The sequence below is a fragment of the Sapajus apella genome, unplaced genomic scaffold (genome assembly GCF_009761245.1).
Source record: "Sapajus apella isolate SASKATOON/1434 unplaced genomic scaffold, GSC_monkey_1.0 scaffold10, whole genome shotgun sequence".
NCBI classification, from domain to species: Eukaryota; Metazoa; Chordata; class Mammalia; order Primates; family Cebidae; genus Sapajus; species Sapajus apella.
Genome location: NW_022436950.1, coordinates 24,745,322 through 24,768,036, shown reverse-complemented (window position 1 = coordinate 24,768,036; position 22,715 = coordinate 24,745,322). Strand labels below are relative to the sequence as shown.

The following is a 22,715-nucleotide window of genomic DNA, read 5'->3' as shown; positions in this document are numbered from 1 at the left end:
GCTGTGAAACTCTCAATCCAGAGTTTCTGGTTGCTGTTCTTTTGTGGGGGTGGGACCAGCCGAGCCTGATCGCCCGGCTCCCTGCCTCAGAGCCTTTTTTAAGTTGGTGTTTCAGTCGCCTGTTGAAGAGGCGCCGGGGTCTGTTTGTTTTCCCCTGCGGCCACTCACTGCGCTGGCTTAAATAGCAGCACTGAGGTTTGTGGCGCTTTTTTTTCTTTTTTTTGCCCTGGAATCTACTGTCCTGGTTCTCTGCTCAGTCCCCTTTTTGAACCGGCGTACTGGCGACTTCCCGTGGCTCCAATCGCCAGCCAAAAGGGCACCTGGACCGGTGTATTTCGTACGGAGAACCGCGGCTCCGGGGCGCCGACAAAGCAGCCGCGCGGGGCAAAGCGGCGGCGCTGGCCGGCACAGCCGCGCTGGCGACCGTGGAGCACCTCTGCTCGGGAATTTCCTAGTCTGTGGGCAATAAAAACGCGGCGTCCACTCACCCTCTGCGCTTTCACTGGGAGCTGCAATCCTGAGCTGTTCCTAAACGGCCATCTTGGATCCTCCAATTTTTCCATTATTTAGAATAAAATATTCATAAATCACAAGGGCTAACCAATCCAATGCTAAAAATCACACACCAATATTTTCTGGTCAAAAGAGAAAAAGACATTCTTATTTTCCTCTGTCAACAAGGAATACCAATGTGTTCTATTGTAATAGAATACCAACGTATTCTATTTCATTTTCTTTTTACTTTTCTATCTTTAAATGACCTAGGACACAACTGTTTGTTCTAAGGAAAGATCCTGATAAATATTACTGTGATAACAGCTACTAAAAGTACTTGTATCCTTCCCCAAATCCAAGAAGACTAGTATAGTCAATGCTCATTATCTGCAGTAGTTATGTTCTATAAAGATGCTGTGAACACCGAATTAGTGAATAATGAACCACTGCTGTTAAAGGAAATACAGGGTTAGGTTTCTGTGAGCCTCTCCTTCCAGCATTTTCATCAACTGATCAATACTTAACTTTTTTTTATGTATGTTTCTGTTTATACACATTATTGATTGTATACTGTTGACTCGGTAAGACTAAACTTAGGGCCAGCAGTACTACAACTCAGGCCTTGACAAAGCCTAGCTAACACAGTATTCAATATTTTCTCTGAAAGGCACACCACAATCTTCTTGAGCTTAGGGACACACAATGGTATGTCAGCACTACAGAGCTATTTAAACAATAAAAACAACAAAAACACAAAAATGCAAAAAACATGGCATCAATAGGCTGAAAGGGCCACTTGCTTACAGTGTGAGAGCTGAAAAAAGGAGACAAAGTATCACCTTGTTTGACCTCAGCTGGGGACATACTTCTTTGGCAACTAAAGTTCCTCACTACTCTGTACATGTTTACAAAAACACTGTGAGTGCTGAGTTGGGGATTACAAAAAAATTTTCCCAAGTAAGAAAATTCACAAACACAGAATCCACAAACAATGAGGATTTACTGTATATTACTTCCAATTCAGGGGAGGGAACGGAAATGCAAATAATTTAACTTGCTTAAAGCCATTCAGCCATTAAGTGGCAGAATGGGAATTTGAACTTAAATCTGCTTAGTTTTCTAAAGGCTGTTTATTTCACAATGAAATATAACTCCTTGGTACAAAAGATAAACCTTGGGTATTAACTTAGCATGATGTAAATATGTCAAATAGTTAAAAGCTGCTTGAATCGAGTGTTCCAAGATGTTTTTTATTATAAAAAGGTCAGAAGACTTAAACACCTGAGTACTTCATTGCTCCGAAAGCAGAGGTTTGTCAAAAGACTGAGTCTTTCCTGAATTGGGACGTTAATGCATATTCAAATTCAACACTCACACTCAGGACATCTATAATTACCCATCATGTCAATCTTAATTTGTTAGCTTTACCTGTGCTTTATTTGGTGCTCATCTCTCTCTCCCCCCCCATTGTCTTTACTATAAAAATCATATTCACCCAAGTTTGCTAAGCTGAATTTCTGAATCCTATGATTTTAGCTTATCATATATGTGCTTTGAATATTGTTTTACATATAATAAAAATTATACTCTAAAAAGGGCATACATTTTAATAACCACTCACTGAATTAAAAACTACCTTTCTAACAAAGCTAATATAAAATATTCATTGTACATTGAAAATAAGACTCAAAATTCTGGACTAAGTCAAAATACCATACTAGAAGCATCGCCAGTGTGCTGGAATTATGTCATAGACAGTTTCTACATTAAACACCAAACCAAAAAACATCAGCAATCCTGGGAAATCGTTGACTTTACATGTGATTTTTCTTTACTTTCTTCATCACTTAAGCACATATTCCCCTTCCCAAATCTCCTTCCCAATGATACTTGCAGAGCATTTGTAATTGTATATTTAACTGAATGAATATGGTGGCACATAAAGCTGAGGACTGAACACTCCTATGATTATCTACTGTATTAAATGAATGGCTAATGTCTAACTGCAGCATTGAGAAAGTGGGCTGTGCTTATGCTGGCTGCTTATCCATTTTATGGGTTTATTTGACTGATTATTTACAAGAAATATATTGAAATGATATCTATTGCTCCTGACATTAGTCAATCAACAGAATTTAACCTTAATAGATACTAGAATCCAATGAGTATGGCATCAAGAAAAATGAGATGGCAGATACCAACTGGGCAGCATAGTACTTCCATGGGAAAGAGACACCGTAAGCCTGAATTCATTAGATATTCAGTCATGGGAGTTGTGTAGTAAGTTTCTACAAAGTAAGACAAATCCAATGCTCTAATCACAATGACTGACTTAAAGAAATACATTCCTCTTATATGTTTTCACTCCAAGCAACAATCTGCAAAATTCCTATGCCACCTATGACCAACTACAATGAAAGTAGTTTTTTTTCTTTTCCTGAAAACTAAGGAAGTTTCCAGGTCTATCACTACATTTGAATGTTGACAAGTGTTTTGATGGAGTTGCTGTCAAAGCATAGAAAATCTCAAGAAGTTTTTCAAAGCTGAGAGTGACATCTACTCCAAGAATTGTAACTCAAATGCCTACAAAAGCCAAGTAGATTACAAAAATGTGTGAGAAACCTGGTGTGAAGTGGTAGGAAGCTATGGAGAATGTAACGAACATCAAACCTAAAGACATAAAAATTAAATAGTTATGCTAGACAAAAGCACAGACAGTATTTGCTTCAGCCCTCAGACTCCTTCGCCTGCCGATTTGAAACTTCTGATGCTTTGTATAATCAACCTTTTTTATAGATTAAAAAAAAAAACTGAAGTCCTAAGAGATTTAAGTGGCTTTCTCAACAACATAACTGAGATGAGAATGGAAATATCCTCCAAGTCATAGATCAAGTTTTCTTCATGTTCATTCTTAGTTGGATCAATGTGTTTACTTAATCTGACGTGCTAAGGTTGCCACTCTATAATTTGTACCCTGTGAGTTTCAGAATGACACACTCCATAGATATTACCATAGTTACAAATTCATATCAACTTCCTACTGAGACTTTTTTAAGAAAAATCAATTAAGTTGATTTACTAAAAAGTAAAATAAGAATAAAATGCTTTAAAATAAAATTTCGGCAATTCGAATGGTGATACATTATCAATGCAATGGAAGAATCTACCAGCCAAACATTACCTAATTAACAAGCCTAAATAATGACTAAGACTTTAAGGTTTTATTTACTCAATAAAAGTTAAGCAATCTGCAGCAAGAATTCTTAACCTATTTTCCATTTAAAACACAGATACTTCTTAAGATTTAAACTATTTTATATTTGTAATAAACAGTTAATAAAATCCATGATTATTCCACTATCTGCCACTAAAACAATTCAGCAGAAAAATGAACTCTTACAATTCCTTCTGAAGAAAAAAGAAACAAAAATACAAGACTACATTTTAGTTAGCTTTCTTGGCGAATATTTTCCTTACTAAAATTACTTTGCATGAATAAGTTATTTATGTAAACACAACTTTTGCATATGCCAAAATGATGCATACTTGAAAATGTGTCAAGCCACTATCCTTACAAAATGTATGCTTTATTTCATCTTTGTTACTTTTCATATGTTCCATTATAGTTGAAGGTTTTGACTGAAGCTATCAACTTTGCAGAAATAAAGGGATGAACTACTTATCTATTAAAACTAAGAGATTCTTTTAGCCTAGGTATATTCCTGATCATGTCCTCCATTTCATGTAAGCTTTCCTTTTTCCCTGAGATTTTATTTCTTCTTTACATATAGGTAAGCAGCCCCATCCCCAAAGTACTGATTTACCCAAAGTCATTAAGGTATCTCTGTCTACCTTAGCAAAACCTGAAATTTTTGCATATTAATGTAGCTTATGAATTCCAGGGCTACAACAATTTTCTGTAAAGAAACTTCTACTATACAGAAGGCATTCTGTATATTTCCATTTTAGCTGCATGGACCACTGATGATGGTCATGGATTTATATTAAGCTTACTTTTTCCCTAATAAAAAAAAAGAATACAAATGAAAGGAAGTGAAAAAAAAAAAGGGGGTGGGGGGGGGGGGTGTTCCTGAATCCACAGTCATACAAAAATGAAAGAATACAATGAAGATGGAAGAAAACTTCAAAAAGGAGATCTGTTAAATGTCCAAAGTAGAATTAACTTTGCCTGGTAAGCCATACATAGAATTTTCTCTCTTCAAACCCCAGAGTAGTAAACAAATCCACATTTTAAAGAATTTTTAGGCTAGACGTGATGGCTGGCACTTGTAATCCTAACACTTTGGGAGGGTGAGGCAGGAGGATAGCTTGAAACTAGGAGTTAAAGAACAGCCTGGGCAACAAAGTGAGATCTTTGTCTCAAATAAAAGGATTAAAAAAAAAAATTAGCCAGGTATAGTGGTAAGTGCCTATAGTTCCAGCTACTCAGGAGGCTGAAGCAGGAAGGTCACTTAAACCCATGAGTTCATGGCTGCAGAGAGCTACGACTGTACCACTGCACTCCAGCCTGTGTGACAGAGTGAGGGAGGGAAAAAAGGGTTGCTATTCTTCTGGAATTAATGGCTATTTGTAACTGAAATAGCTATGGGAATCAGAATTAATCACTCTTAGTCAATACCAAATATTCTTTAAAAAAAATTAAAATACAGAATCAGATATCACTACTTTATGTGAAAACAAAAGTTCTAATAAAATATGTGATTAGATCTAAACTAGGGATTTGTGTCATTCAAGATAACAGTATATAAGTAAAATAAATATTAAAGAATTTCTCTTTTGATTCTATTAAAAAACAACACCTAGACCGTAAAACAAAACAAGTGTTTTGCAAATGATTTTTAGACTCTTTAGTCAAGTAGACTATAACAGCACTAAACTTTAGTAAAAAATGAAATCACAATAGGAAACTGACAACAATGACAAAAATGGAAAAACAGTAGCACACTGTTACTGTTACACACTGTCACATTACAGTGACAAAAACTGTCCCTGCAATTTTTGAAAAACTTAAGTAAAAGAACAGAGAAATGAGTCCAATATTTGAAATCCCACAGCAAAACGTGAAAGAACAATGCGATAAAGGCTGAAAATATAAAATAAAAGGCAAATTGTTCCCATTTAAGATTCGAGATATCTCACTGAATACTGTGGCAGATCATTAGATTCTGGCTCCATATAAATATCACGTAGCAATATTTTATTTTTGACTATGTTTTAGTTCAAATTCTAACTATCAGCATATTTACGTGTAAAAAACGTATTTCTTCACATGACAATACGTGTAATTTACTATTTTACTTAATGCATTGAGAATCAGGTCAAACTATTGCAAAAATATATTATGATATCATAAATTTTTCTTAGGCAAAACTTGGGTATCAATTCTAAGATGCTGTCTTATGAATAATAATATCAAAATAGTCTGTCTCTTGTATTATTAACAATAATATCAAAATTATCTGTCTCTATAAAGGTATGGTTAAAAACCAAACACAGTCTAATGTCCAAAAATTCTCGTAATTATTAGAAACTCATGCTCAGTGTTCTTTTTTCTCATATACTAGAAGATCAAATTTTCCTGTAAAAATTTCTGTTCTGACTAGGACAATCACCATAATCAAATGTATTTGTTGGGTATGCATAACAGGTATAAAAGACCTGGTATATCAGATGGGAAGAATAAACACATGCAGGTTCTAATTTCCCTAATGAAGACCAAAGCCCTAACCTATCCAATTAATCTTGAAAAGAAAAGTGAAAATACTTCCAATTATTATTACAACTTGAAAATTTGAATGTATTAATTTATTCCTAAAGAATTTAAATTTGATCTAACAGGCACACATTATTTTTAAAACTGCTATAAACAGATAGCCTAATCTTTAGTAACCCAACAATTTACTGCTGTTTCTCTTTGATTATTTTTTTACTCACATGCATGCACACATTTACATACATTTGAATGTGAAGATATAATTGTTTAATATGTTTAAAATTTAAACAATTTTATTTTTCGTAATCTTTTAGTCTTAACATTTATCATATAAAAATATGAATTTTTTTCCAGAGAAATCTTTAAGCATTTCAGAATTTTCTTTATCTTTCATATTTAGGTTATATTCCCTACTTCTTGCTATTAGAAGTAACACTGCAAATCCTTTCTCTTTCATCTGTATTTTTTGCTTAGGGTGAATTCTCAGAACTGGGACTATCAGATCAAAGGATGTTAATTTTTTTTATTCTTAGACAATCTTTGGCGAAGGCCTTCTGTCAGCATAAATTGCCTAATCAATCTTCATAGGGGTGCTTTGGTATTTTTTTTGTTTTTTGATAATTAGCAAAGTTTATATAGAATAAAGTTGTATTTAACTTTAAAATTCCATAGTATTCTCAGTATCCAATTAAAGAAGCAAACTGTTAGAATTTGTTTGAAAACAATAATCTGTTAGCCTGATTATGAGGTTATTTATTAAATGATGATGTAATGATTGCCTTCTAGGGTCCATCTCTTCTCAGCTAAAGCAAAATGAAAAAACACTCAATTTAGCTTTTCCCCCATCTCACTGACATAAATCTAGTGTAAAATGTCTGGCACATTCCTTCAGTGATTCCCTTAGGTGCTGGAGAATTTTACAACTTCTACAGCTGCAATTTTATTTAAACTTAGATGAGAGTGGGGAAGAGGGAAAGATTATTAAAGAAAAGATGACAGCCATCTGTGTTCTTCTTTATAATAAGGTAAAAAGAGAGGATACAGAGTTAGATTTCTTTTAGAAAAAAGGCCAGGATAAAAAAATATTTTGAAAGCAGTGTACTCAAAGAACAAATCAATGGAAAACATTTTATCTTGGCCTAGTTTACATCTTTAGGATACAGTTTCATCTTACTCATACTCTACGAGATTAATAAAATGACTTATTTATATACCTTCTATTCTTTCATTCTTATCACCTCTTTAATACCAAAATCACCCTTGTATGAGGATAGTTACTAATGGCTTGTGAGAAATTAGTACCCACACTAGGACTAAAGTAGAGTCTCCCCCACAAATTTGATGTTGAAAAAGGGACTTTTCTTAGCCCTAGCTCCTATTTCTGTAAAATATGAAAACTATCATTCTGTAAAATATCTGTAAAAGCAATTTAAGACAGACTGGATGGTCTGTAAAATTATGGCTTAGTCTCAGAATCTTCATGCTAAGTCCATTAATTGTGGCACTGTAAGATACTATGCATATATAATGTAAGAAAATAAGAGATATTAACCAATTAAGACAGACACTTCAACAGAAAACTTCTCGTAAACTTGGACCCAGTGAATCCCAAGCTTTTGTATAATTCTTTTTGTTAAACTGTTTAGTTTGTAAAATGAGTTTATCATCTACAGAGAAAATTATGAATAAAATTCCTCTTGAATCTATTTGGTTTATGAAAAATCCCATGAAAGGTTAATACGAAAGTTTCTGGAAAGTTAATCCAGTAAAAGTTGTGTGTTTTACTGGATTAACCAACAAGTTAATGGACAGACTCAAACACTAGACCTGGTTTTAAAAAGTCATACATCTTTACAATTAATTTTGAAAGCTTTGGTCCACCTATCATCTTTTAATATGAATGGTTTTCAGATAGTTTTGAATAGCTCTGAAACATTTTTAAATATCAAAGTGAGCCAGGTGCAGTGATATGCACCTGTAGTATCAGCTACTCAGAAGGCTGAAGCTGGAGGATTGCTTGAGAGAGACCTCGTCCCTTAAAAAACAAACGAGTAAAGCTGAGATGCTTGACACTGAGAACAGTCAGTATAGAAACTATGAGAAATATATAATAGGAAAGACGTATTTGAAGGTTCTTGCTTCCTTTTTGTAAATCGAGTGACTATTTAAAGGAATTGTCTCAAACTTTGAACCTATTTCTCTTTGGACTCTATATTAAAAAATGTGAGGATACGAACTTCAATAAGGGATTCCATCCATCCTTTCTCCTAAAGGAACCATCGTTATTGGAGGATGTTATTCACTACTGTGAGAATCACTAACTAGCACACTATTAAGTTAGTCTGAGTCCATCAGTGGTTCTATAAAAATGACAAAGCCAAGATATTAAAGTGACAAAACTTACATTTCCCAAAGAAGGTAGATTTTATGGAAATGAATCATGTAGCCTGTATACGTAACCAAATGCCAGTTCAGTATATTCATAAGAACTAGACTCAAAAGTTAAGTGGTAAATGTCTTAACATTCAAAATTTCATATGGCTTCTTTATTACTGCGACCTTAATATGAAGAAACTCTATTTCTTCCTATAACCACTGGAAAGGTTTCTGGTACAGGTTTGATACAAAAGAATCCCTAATCAGGAAACCATTTTAAATGAATTTTTTAGACACTGAGGCTCAATAAGACTTTGATAGATTTAAAGGGAAAAAGAAAATTCAAAACTAAGTGAGACAAATTAGTCCAATTACTTATACATCTCAAACTCGTCCTAACTAGGAGAGACTAATTAATAGAGACTGGTGAGAACAGATGGAGTGGCATTGCTAGTCACAGCCTCTTAGCTGGAAGAGACTGCATCGGTTGAGACTAGCATTGCAAGAAAAGAAGTAGAAGCTGTATTTAAAAATGACATGAATACCAATTGATGAAAGGAAACTGTTTTACAAACCAAATCAACTTCAAACTACAGATTAAATTAATAATATAAGATCTTGATAAATCAAGCATTCTACCATAAAACCTTCAAAGCACAAAGCCATAAAACCATTTTTATAAACTAATTTTAATCCATCAGTTGCTTCATAAAAAAGTTTCATTAAATATACCCACTGTTCTTTCTTAACATCTTATTTAAAAATAATTAGTCACGGAAAGTTTCAAAGGCATGAACAGAGACATCCTATGTACCTTTCTTCCAGTGTCCAATGTTAACATCTCACACCACGATTGTATCAACAAATTGACTTCAATACGTCATAGAGCTTATTCAGATCTCACTGTCTGTCTGTCTGTCTAACGATCAATCAATTGATCGAATGATTTATTTTTGAGATGGAGTTTCGCTCTGTTGCCCAGGCTGGAGTGCAATAGCACTATCTTGGCTCACTGCAACCTGCACCTCCCTGGTTCAAGCAATTCTCCTGACTTAGCCTCCCAAGTAGCTGGGATTACAGGCATGTGCCACTAGGGGTTTCACCATGTTGGTCTGGCTGGTCTTTAACTCCTGACCTCAGGTGATCTGCCTGCTCAGCCTCTCAAAGTGATAGGATTACATGTATGAGCCACAGCGCCCAGCCTGATTTCACTAGTTATAAATGCACTTATTTGTGTAATTTTATTTCAGGTAGTCGTGTTACATGACCATCACTAACATCAAGATATTCAATTGTATTGCTCCCCATGTTACTCCTTTGTAACCACTAATCTTTTGTAACTACTAATCTTTTGTAAACAATTAATAAACAAAAAAGGTCAATCCACAGTTCTACGTTAGCCATAGTGTCAAAAGTAGATACATTAAAGATTAAGGAGTAGAAAATAATGGTGTATTAGCTTTCTTTTCATTTTGTTTTAAGTCCCAAATGAATCTGAGGTTAAGAAAACTAAACAAGTGACAGGAGGCAAGGTGACAGGCAGCTCGGAAGGTGTCAGTGGATTGACTATCAGCAAGAAGGGAACAGGAAAACATTTTCAGTGGAGGTCGAGATAGCTGGCGTAGTCACTCCAACTCAAGCAGTACAAGGCAGTCAATTTCCCAACAGATTCCTAAAAATACTGGATTAAATTAACCAAGACCAAAATGGTGTTATGTAGGTAATCATAAAGAAAAAGCAATTAATTGCCTTCATCTCACAGACCTGTCACACAGTATATTTAAAACATGTATTATTAAATTCAATATATCATTTAACAGTAACATGGATTGCTTAGGCTTAAAATTGTACCATGCATTGAAATAGTTGGTATTATAGGAAAAAAGACTTTAAAACCAGAACATATGTGTATACATTTACTAAGGACATCTAAATGACACCATAAATATGAGAAGCTTTTTCAAAATGCAGTGACTAACCAGAGGTAAGGAAACTAACATCAAGTTCCTTAATCATGGGCATCAATAACCATGAAAAATAAAACTAGTCTAATTCATTTTGTAATTCTCTCAAATCCAACACTTACATTCGAATTTTAGAATCCAGCATCCATTGAGAATCCCAAGCATACACTTCAAGGTACTTTGAACTTCATCACCAGGAACAACAACATGAGTTACTAAAATACAAAAAAAGCAGTAAGAGAAACAAAGATATAAGCCAAAATACTTCTTTGGCCTGCTTTTTATAACTAATCTAGATTTTGTAAACTTATATCTGAATTTTCTTCAAAGGCAAGAATTTTTACACTCAAGTGTAAGACTTCTTTTATTTGGTACCTAGTTCTACAACCTGGCCATCAATATGAAAAATCAGATCATAAACCATGTATCTTAAAGCCATATTAGCAAACACAAGTTTTTATTTAATTTTCAAATTATAGCTAAGTGATTATGACATTACATTGCACTACAATTTATCTGTCATTAGCAAAGTCATAAATTTGCTCTTCTCAAATACTGTCTTGTCCTAAAATATATGCAGACTTTAAACTTTACATTTCCTAACTACATTAAGTCTATAAGTAGTTTATTAGTGAAAAAATTATTTTAGATTTATTACAAGATGCAAAGTACACAGCCATCTCCCAAGGGTTAAAACATATGTAAATTATCAAAGGTACTTCTCCAAAGGGATCATCTATTTAACATTTTTTTCTACCCCCCCAAAATTCAAAATCCTCACCTGTACTCTCAAACTCAGTACATTTTTTAGCCTTAAGAATTGCTGCAAGCTCACTGAGCATTTTCTGTTGTTCTGAAGAAAGCCCACTGCCTATAAGTACAAGAGGTCCATCCTTACGCTGCCCAGTCTTCATCTGTTAATACAAAAGGAGATGCCAAGTGTTAAAAACATTAGAAGACTAGACAAAGACATTAAACAGACCTTTACTTGATATAAGCTTGAATTTCATTACTTTGTTTACTCTACTAATAATTCTCAATGATTTCCATTGAATCTACACCCAGAACCTTTTAAATAATTGTCTCTTTATTTTTCCCTCAAGCAAATGTCAATCGAGATAGCTTTCTATCCCCAGGGCATCTTGTTTCTTCAATTTTAAATTGTGTCTCTCTAGGGTTTTACTTCATTCTGTCACCACTAAGTCTTTTTCTTTCCCCAAGTAACTCAAAATATTCACTTAAAATGAGCAATTCCCTATTCCACCTCCACTAACTTGTCCCAATAGAGTTAAACTCAAAAGGTCTGTTTAGTTTAAACTGAGATTATCTGAAAAACCAAAGAATACCAAAGCTTCTAGAACAGTGCTGACCCCAAAGACAGAAAACAAATTTTCATCATCAAAATAGTAACACCCTCAAAACCAGGAAAAGATAAAAACAGACAAGTTAATTCAAAACTTAGGAGATCAGACCCATAAACAGTAAGAAGTCCATGCAGTTCATGACTAAGAAGTACTCTAACAAAGACTAATAGTTTCACTTTAAAATCTAGGCTTACAATTCATAGACGACAAAAAAGACAAAAATAAGGAGAAGCTAACAGTGGATAGCATTAAAGCTTAGTAGTTCAAGACTCAAGGAAACAATGGGTGTGTGTTTTCGTATGTGTGTATATGTATGAATATATATATATATATATATATTTCCATAAAAGTGTTTGTAAATGACAGAATTCAGCACTTAAAAGTTCAGCTAATCTTTCCTAGTCACTAAATTGTAAGATGATGTAACCACATCTAACCTAAATGCTATAAACACTCCTCACATGAAAATAAATAGTTCAGTGTATTTTATGGATTGTTCAATTACTCTTTAATATTTAAAAACACTACAATATTTTAGAAATTCTTGTAAGTTACACAAATACCATAAAATAGCTCTAAATAGAACACATTACTTCTCAATGTATATAACTCCACTTGAGCTAAATTAGTTCTTTGCACAAAACACGAGTGAAAAAGATATCATTTCTAAATATAGCATACAATACTATCTCTGTCAACCCAAGGAAAGCACCAAAGTGTGTCAAGTATTTTCCTATCATGCTTTTTAAAATTTGTATACAAATAGAAATGGGCACTAATTTCTCATAGTTAAAGAATGCTATAATAAAACATAAAGCAAACAGCTGCCAAAGCCACATGTCTGATTTGGGGTGGCGTGGCATTGGGGGCTGGGGATTTCACTTGAATAAGCATAGGTCTCACACCCATAAGGCTCAAAAGAGGTGCAAAACACACTCCAAGGGTTTAATACTCTGATTTTACAGAGATTAGATACTATGTTCATTACCATTCAATAAATTCAAAGATTAGAATACTTTTTCTTAGATAAAATCATTAGTTTTTACAAATAAGTTCATCAAAAATGGAGTTAAAAAATTTAGAAAGTTAAAATCATAAACATGCTGCTCAGAATGAAACATGAGCAGAGAAGTCTCAAACGAATGACAAGGAGCTTTTTAAATTTTTAGAAGATTAGAGGTTGCTTTCCAACGCAGTTTTCCAATAGCCGCTACATTTAACTTGAAACACAAAAATTCTAAAGAGGAAGTAGAGAAATTCAAACCCATTCCCTTCTGCATGATGCTCCCTAAAGCAGCTCATTGGACATCACTGATTTAAAGGATTCCAGACTAAGCTACCAAGCACTTGTGCTTGTTTTAGAGGCAAGATTGTATCATAAAGAACACTCTAATGCTCATACATGTATTCAGCACACACTTACTGCACATTCAGTATGTGCCAAACACTGTTCTCAATGCTAGGGCTACTATAGAAAACAAAAGAGCAAGTCCCTGTCCTCACACCATTTATATTCTAGTTAAAAGGGGAAAGCAACACAATGTGAATGAAGAAAACAATTTATAGTTGCTGAGTTTGGTGGGACTGAGTTGAATATTGACCCAAGGCTTAAGAAATGTGAGTTCTAACTGGTCCTTTAATAAAGAAAAAAACAACCTTTTATTTTTAATGGTTTGTTAACCCCGGGGAAACACAGCCTCTTATTTTTACAAATTTTCTCATTTGTAAAGTAAGGAAATTAAACTGCTGATCTCTAGCTCCTCTTCCAATTCATTACCAAAACTATAGTTTGGAATACGTTTACAAGGCTGAAGTCTAAAGCAGAAGACATGAGGTTTTCAAGATACACAAGTAGCTAGCCCATGAAAGCATCTATGAGAGTATCAAATTGTAGCTACCTTAGGCTACCTCCTTAAACAGTGGTATCTACCACTACTCTTAGGAATGATTCTTGGCTTCAGCTCATCCCTTTTTGTTATTTTCCTCCATCTGAGCAGTACTGTGATATGGTGAGACTAACAACTCTCTTGAAAATCCCTCTTCTTCTCTCCATCCCCATGTAACTACCATCTATAATTCCAGTCCTCAGCATTTCAAACCTGGATTCCACTACTAGAGCCTCCTATCCAATCAGCCTTCAGTTTCTTCTCACTTCCAGCTATCCTGCAGACAGTCCTATTTCAGTCTAAAACTCACTGAAGGTGCCCTATTAAGTCTAAACTTGTATTGGAGAATTTAAGGCCTTTCACAATCTGGTCCCAACCTAGCCCTGAATCCCTCTTTAACACACTACATGCTCCTGTACAGTAAACGCTATAGTTTCTCAAATTCCTTAGGTCCTTTATGCCTCTTTGTCTCTGAGCAGCTGTTCCTTAAATTTGGGCTGCCATTCTCACTTTGTACACCTGACTGCAGTGGGGAATGTTGGCTGTCCACTCAAAATCGATTGCTCACTTCCTCCACATTAACAGAAGGCCAGTTTTGTTCAGGTAGCCCCACTTTCAAAGACTGACCCTATCTCCAGCCCCAGGGTACATCAAAACGAATTTCAGACCAGCTCTGACCACTAAGACACAGGGGAAGTCCATGGCAAGGCTTCTGCAAAAGACTTCAGTGTCTTTTTTTCACAGCCACTGTCATATCTAGAATTGTGGCAACCATCATCCTATAACCACTAAAGAAAGTTTCTTAGTGAGGACAAATCCACCAAACTGAGGATGGCAAGTAAAGAGATACAAAGAATTTGGTTCCTTGCTGCAACCACTAAGTGCTAAATTAAACAAATGCAGAGCTATCCTGCATCGGGATTATTCTATATAAGGTAATAAATTATCTTCAAGCATTTGAGGAAAGGTTTTCTGTTATTGGCAGCCAACAGGATTCTATTAGACATTTTGCTAAAGTGTTTACCCTGAAAGACTTAAGATACCTTTTCTATGAAAATGTCTTTATTTATTTATTTATTTTTTGAGATAGTTTTGCTTTGCCACCCAGGATGGAGTGCAGTGGCATGGTCTCAGCTCAAGGCAACCTTCATTTCCTGGGTTCAAGCAATTCTCGTACCTCAGTCTCCCTAGCAGCTGGGACTACAGGCGCATGCCACCATGCTCGGTTAAGTTTTTTATTTTTCGTAGAGATGGGGTTTCACCATTTTGGCCAGGCAGGTCTCGAACTCCTGACCTCAAGTGATCTGCCTGCAACAGCCTTCCAAAGAGCTGAGATTACAGGTGTGAGCCACCATACCTGGCCTTTCTGTGAAAATTTTCCAGACCTCTCCTGTAGTTTCTACTTATGCTGATTCTACTGCATATTTTTATAGCTGATTTTACAAATTTTTTACAATGTACAGTAAAAGTTTTGACATCTGAAATTCCTGCTAAGCTATGGGTTTCTAAGAAACAGGCATTCTTTCCACTTTATCTCTAGCTTGTACCTCTCTCCTAAGCTCCAGGCTTTTATATCCAGTGATCTCTTCGACATCTCCATTTGATGTTTTACAGATATCAAATTGGCACACAGAACTATTGATTTCCTCCTCCATGGCAACAAATGGCATTACCATCTACTTCATTGCTAAGGTCATACTAATTCCACTCTTCTCCCACACTTCGTATGTAATCCATCTGAAAGTCCTGTTTAGATGCTCACCAGTCTCCAGCAATAACAAACTTCTTTCTAACCTTCTAACATACCAGCCTCATTCACTGCAGGGCCTTATACATTTGTGTCCTCCAGAGAGTCACCTGGCAACCTCCTCACTTCAACATTCAGGTTTCAATTCAAATCAGTGCTTTAAGGCTCCTCCTCCGTGATCCTTGCTAAAGCAATGGCCTTGCAGAAGCCCACAACCTCCATCCAATGACACTCTACAAATCTTCAAAGCAATCACATCTAAGTTCCTGAAATTATTTTATTTATATTAGTCCACATATTTACATTTTGTCTCTTTCCTACCTCTCACGAGATGGTAAGCTCTTCCCTGAGAATAAGAGTTCTATCAGTCATATTCACTGTTTTATGACTGCTGCCTAAAATACAGAGGGCTCAATAAGTATTTCTAGACGGTCACACTCTGTCTTTGAATCCACAGTAGCTAATACTCAGGAAATGCTCAATAACTGTTTGTGAATATAAGCAATTTGCCAACTGGAAATTTTTCTTTTATGTTCCTTTCATAACCAATTTTAATTAAATATATAAATGTTCCAAAGCTAAATTCATACTTACTACCGAGCAATGGCTGGTTGAGGATGATTCATTCTTCTCTGGTAGCAGCAATAGTGACTTCATATCTTCATCATCTGTATAATCCACAGGCCGCAGACCAAATATGTTACTGGTAAAGTAAGTGCAGATGTGTTTAAGTAAGTCAAATGTGTGACTTGATTCTTAACTACATGAATGCACCAGTGGAACAATTTTTCAACATCCTTAATAGTAAACAACTTTAATTAAAATAAATTACTCAGAACTCACATTAGGCAGAAGAATCTAGAATCAAAAGCTGCTGAACTCAAAGGAGAAATGATGCAAAATTTCAGTTTGACATCAGATTATAAGGATCGTTTTTACTGAATATAGTATTATGAATTTTTCACTATATTCTGTATTCTTATATTAAAATATGGCTTCATAATCACTAATCACTATGAGTGACAGACTTTCAAATGTCAATAAAAATCATTTACTATAGCTATTATAGGCCCTACAGTCTATATAAATCAATACAAAATTAGATAAATTCACAGGACAGAGATTTGGTTCTACTAGAAGGAAAATCATCCCATATAACAGTTCAATAATGTAGTTAACAGGGTACTTTAAAAATTAATTTAAACATGTATGCATACAATAACCTATAATAATCACAACCATCGCAGAACAAACTATTATGGACCAGAGAGATACAAACTTCTAGCATGTACTAATTCACAAGTCACAGAATGTTACAATGAAAGAGATTTTAGAGATCAGTTTGATCCTGTTATTTTAAAGATAAGAAAACAAAGAGAGAAGAACAGGTTCCAATGGTTTAACTAAGGTCATGTTCTCCTTGTTCAATTTCACTGAAATTAAATATTGCTCAGCCTTAATTTTTCAATTTTAAGTAGCTTGTTAGAACTATAGAACTTCTGTCTACTATTCTGTTTCCTTACATATGGTTTCAAAATATGATTTAAATACACTATTCTATGGCAGTAAGTTTTCAAAATGAGTAATTCTTTTATAGTCTTTTATGTTTTTTTTAAAGATTATGCTATATTCATATAATGGCCATTGAAGTTCATGTGAAAATGCAATGTGGTAAATGCGATGTAAAGTTATAAACATGGTATAATACCAATTCTGCAAATTGTATCAAATGTATAGAAAAAGATCTGGAAGGAAACAGAGAGAAACATTAGGGAAAGTGGGAGGTATAAAATGCCAATCTTGTTTGATGCTGCATAGAGGTCACGCAGATGAGGGATACAAGATCTACTCAGTTCACACACAAGGTCATTAATGACCTTGGTGAAAGCTGTTTTGATGGCAGAGTGGGAAAAGGAACCTCATGGATTAGAATAAGAAATAAGCCACAGCAAATGTTTCTCTAATGACTGCAATTCGTGACTATCAGGTCCAGTTGCTATTTCTTCTTTGGACAGTCCTGGTAAACACTGACAGGTCTGTATTCTGCCTCCCCTTTATGTCCAAGTCCAACAACCTCCCCCTGGCAACAGTCTTTCTCCAGCCAAGATATAGCACAGTTGATTGCACTTCAGCTTTATAATTTTAAACAAAGTGACACATGTCACTGTTTACATTTACAGCAGAAAATCTCAGCGTGTTTTAAAAGAAACTCATCTACTACTCTTGATACTTTCTAATTCATGTTCTAAATTATTACGCTCATATACCAGCTACTCAATCTCCTCACACACATACATGCTACGCATATGACAATCAAAAAATAGAAATCAGAGAGTTGAAGTACCAATATTCTAGGTCTTAAACCAAGTACAAAAATGAATAAACATAACAAAAATATTATGTCACATTATACGCCATCAAAAAAAAAAAAAAAACAAAAACTTTGTAGTCATGATTGCACCACTGCACTCCAGCATGCGCAAGGCACTGTTTTGATGAAAAGAATAAATGAGGGGCAAAAAAGTCAGTGCATAAACAGGACTTTTAACAGAGACAAACATAGATCTTACACATCAAAAAAATAAAATATAAGAGCCTAATCAAGTGCACTTTAATGCACAGCAACTGAATCACATTAGCATAGTTATTTTACACATATATGAATAAAAGTCCACTATGACAACATGAAAAACTGTTATAGTGTTTCTCAAAGTACCATCATCAGCTAGGGAGGAATTTAAACCAAAAATCAACCAATAACACATGGTCTAAGCCAGTAAGATGATTTTATAAAGTGACTACCTGAGTTCCAATTTACATTTAGGATCCTTACTATACAAAGCTTACTATCTCACATGGTCTTAAAACGTGGTTTCTCTGCTTGGATTATGGATGGCTTCTGCTCACATACAATTCACTAAACTCTTAGCCCTCCTGTAATGCTAATGAACTGAATGGTACATTATAAGTGCTACAGATGGAAAGATGATCAGTTAACCTCAGTCCTGCATCATGGGAGATAAAGCCTATTAAATCCAGTCACGTTGCTTCTGCTTTGTATGAACCATTAAAATTTGGAAGCAGACATAAGTTTACATGTGGGACCTTCAAAGACCATAGCAAGAGAAGATGGGGCACGTGTAAGAAGACTTTTTATTATTTCGGCAAAATAATGTGTGCTTTCTTCTCACTGATACATTTGAACAGACTAATGCTTTAGAGAATTAGTGTGAAAAATCAATTTAAAATTCGCTGAGGTATATTTCATTCCCTTTGTAAAACAAATAGGAAATACATAGAAGAAAAGTTACATGTTACAACATATATCAGGAAATATTAATATGAGTTATTACTAAAAGAAGGCGGTGATAAATACATTATTCTTCATCACCATACAAAGGAAGAAGACTGTTTTAGATTTACTACATCATGGACTCAAAACAGACTTCAAAAACTTGATTTGCTATTTATTAGAATGGGTTACCAGGGAAGCTTATAAATACAGGCGTTTTCTAATTATACTTAAATACAGTAAATTATCTCTTTTCTAGCATGATTTAAACTAAAGCCTTACCACTCAAACTAGGTGTTTTGGAGGGATATGTGAGACTTAGAAAACATTGTTCTTGCCTATAATCCTACTGAGGATAAACACTCATTCAACAAACAGGTATTGTAAACCCAAACAAGTAATGAGGTGACATAGAAGATGGATTTAAATGGCCTTGAGCCTAGGACTAGAAACTGGAATATGGTGGTTAAATGTTAAGGGCCCATGCAGGGAATAAGCAATATGATTATTGAAATGTATGGAACTGATGGAAGAAAGCCTTCTATCAAACCTTCTAAGCACTGTGTGCTCATGTGTAGAAACCAAACAGTATGGAAAAACTAATGAAAGAATCAGGTATAAAACAATGAATATTAGAAACAGTGTATGTCGCTGTGACAATGGAAAGGCACATGTGTCTACTACATAAATGATATGGATCAACGCAACACCAAAGTAATTAAAACTATTTGGAATATATGAAAATGTCATGATCCTAACTGCTGAATTTACATCTAGTACATGACGGTATATTAGTATCTTTTTACACGTACCACTTTTGATAGTCAATTATTTTAATGCCCTATCAAAGAGTCTCGAATTCAGCGAAATGCAAATGATTATATATAGATAACATACTTTACCTATACTGACATGGTTTCGATTTGTGTCCCCACCCAAATCTCATGTCAAATTATAATTTCCAATGCTGGAGGAGGGGCCTGGAGGGAAGTGACTGGATCATGGGGGTGGATTTCACCCTTGCTGTTGTTGTTGTGACAGTGATTGAGTTCTCAACAGATCTAGTTGTTTAAAAGGGTGTAGTACTAATGATCAGGGAAATGCAAAAACCACAATGGATACCACCTTACTCCTGCAAGAATGGCCATAATTAAACAATCAAAAAATAACAGATGTTGGCATGGATGTGGTAAACCGGGAACACTTCTACACTGCTGGTGGAAATGTAAACTAGTACAACCACTAAGGAAAACGTGGAGATTCCTTAAAGAACTAAAAGCAGAAGTACGATTTGATCCAGCAATCATACTACTGAGGAAAAGATGTCATGATACGAAAAAGATACTTGCACACACATGTTTATAGCAGCACAATTTGCAGTTGCAAAAATGTGGAACCAACCCAAATGCCCATCAATCAACAAGTGGATAAAGAAACTGGTATATTTATACAATGGAATACTACTCAGCCATAAAAAGGAATGAATTAATGGCATTTGCAGCAACAGGAATGGGACTGGAGATTATTATTCTAAGTGAAGTAACTCAGTAAGGAAAATCGAACATTCTATGTTCTCACTCATAAGTGGGAGCTAAGCTATAAGGATGCAAAGGCATAAGAATGACACAACAGACTTGGGGGACTCGGGGGAAAAGGTGGGAAGGTGATGAGGGATAAAAGACTACAAATTGGGTTCAGTATATACTGCTCAGGTGATGGGTACAATAAAATCTCACAAATCACCACTAAAAAACTTACTGATGTAACCATATGCCACTTGTTCCCCAAAAACCTATGGAAATAAAAAAACTATAAATAAATAATAAAAAGGGTGTAGCACCTTCCCACCTCTTCCTCCTGCCCTAGCCATGTAAGACGTGCCTGCTTCCCCTTCGCCTTCTACCATGACTGTAAATTTCCTGAGGCTCTTCCTGTACAACCTGGGGAAACATGAGCCAGCTAAACCTCTTTTCCTTATAAATTACCCAGTCTCAGGTATTTCTTCATAGCAGTATAAGAATGGACTAATACATATACTGAATTCTAAAAATTACAAGGTCATTAATTTTTTTCTGTTCCCTGACAGCACAGTACACTGGCAGATTTTTACCAGTTTTTCTTCCTCTAATGTATTCTTGTGCTATTCCTTTATCTATGATTTTAAATCATAATGTGGAAAATATACTTCATATAAAATATTTAAAGGTGTAACTGGAGATTTTAAATTTTAAACTATTGAACAGACAATCCAGGGTTTATGTGTCATTGCTTCTTGTTATCTAGAATGTAGTATAAAATACTGGATGATTTGCTACTGATGACGACAGTAGATTCTATGTAAAAATGGATTGATGTACTAATATACAAAATGCATGATATACATAATGCATATATAAGAAGTAGTAATAATCATTTATTTATTTAACACACATGGAATGAGTATATTTGTAAAAACATGTAGGGGAAAAGTCACAAACACTGTTTTATAATCAGCTTGAAAAATATTCATCATTCAACAAGTACTTTAAAAAAAAAGCACCAACAACTTTTGGCACTAAAGAAATAATGAGATAAAAGGCAGTTTCTGTCCTCACAGAGCTTAGGGGAGGAAATCAGAGAAACACACAGAAAAGGTTTTGCAGTCTGATAAAGCTCCCCAGACCTGAAAGGGTGAGGAAGAGAAGTGGGTACATTAACAGAGTAAGACTATCCTAGCAGAGAGAAAAATGTGTGAAGGACTTTAAGTGAGATAGCACTTAGAACTTTTTATAACTACCATTAAAAGAAAACCAAAAAAGGCGGGGGAGGGAGAGTGAAAAGAAAGGGAAAGTGAGAGAGAGGGAGAGGGAACGTACCACAGGAATATGAGGTGCTCTCGAACTGTAAGCTATGGTCATAACAAATGCGAAGTGTTAAAGTACTGGCCTTCCTCCTAAGGGCAATAAGAAACCCCGAACAGCTTCTTAAACTTCAGCCCTACCACTCAAAAGTCGGATGACTTTAATGAATTACTTAAACCACTTGTGCCTGCTTCCTCATCTACCAAATGGAGATAATAACATACCCTATTTTACAGGATTGTTGCCAGGACCAAATGAATACATCAAAAGCATTTAAAACAGTACCTGGAATATGGCAATAGCTCAATAACTGCCATGGTATTACTGTATTAGATTTGCATTTTTAGAAGATAGATACAGAATGAAGATAAGGAAACAAAATAAGTTATGTCGGGGGCATTAACCTCTTATGTTCATTTTCCCCAATTTTCTGATACAATTTATGCATGTTTTTCATGAATATTTGGATGTTTATTTACTTAGGGAAAGTATAGAGCCATGTCTTCTTAACAACACTCTATTTTCATTTTCCCATATGATACGATCTAAAGAGGATGAACTACATGACTCTGAAAATCCTTTCCTAACTAGGAATCTTTCTTAACCTGAAGATGAAGAAAAGGAAGTACTTACGAAAGGGCTAAACAGTGGTGTTTAATATTTCAGTTTTGTCCCAAAGGCTGCATTCAGAATGCAGTATAATATTTTCATATCCTTTCCCTCAGTAATAGTAGGACAGACACCTGCCTACAATGGTGCCCTGAATTTATTACACCACTAATAAGAGAGAAAGAAGAGATGGGCAAATTTAAACTTCTACTTGCATGTACAGATCATCTAAACTGCAAAAACATATGCAAAAAGGCATTTTTACTGATGTTAAATCTATCATGCATGACAGTATACCAAGAGAGTTCATGAATGAAATCCTCCGTGAACAACTACAAAACTGCAAACACACATATTTAATTTTTCAAGTCACTTTGCTTGCTATGGAATAGGAAAAAGCAGCGTAAT

The 22,715-nt window shown here is 35.0% G+C and overlaps 1 protein-coding gene across 3 annotated transcripts in view; it reads right to left on the bottom strand.

Moving 5' to 3' along the window:
* BARD1 (BRCA1 associated RING domain 1) overlaps positions 1-22,715 on the bottom strand; it is an 87,508-nt gene that overhangs the window by 14,592 nt on the left and 50,201 nt on the right. For all 3 annotated transcript variants that reach the window (XM_032278312.1, XM_032278310.1, XM_032278311.1), the window contains 3 exons: positions 16,161-16,269; positions 11,351-11,483; positions 10,692-10,784 (listed from right to left, as the gene is read on the bottom strand). In XM_032278312.1, the coding sequence (XP_032134203.1) occupies positions 10,692-10,784; positions 11,351-11,483; positions 16,161-16,269 (335 nt within the window). The remainder of the gene's footprint in view (positions 1-10,691; positions 10,785-11,350; positions 11,484-16,160; positions 16,270-22,715) is intronic.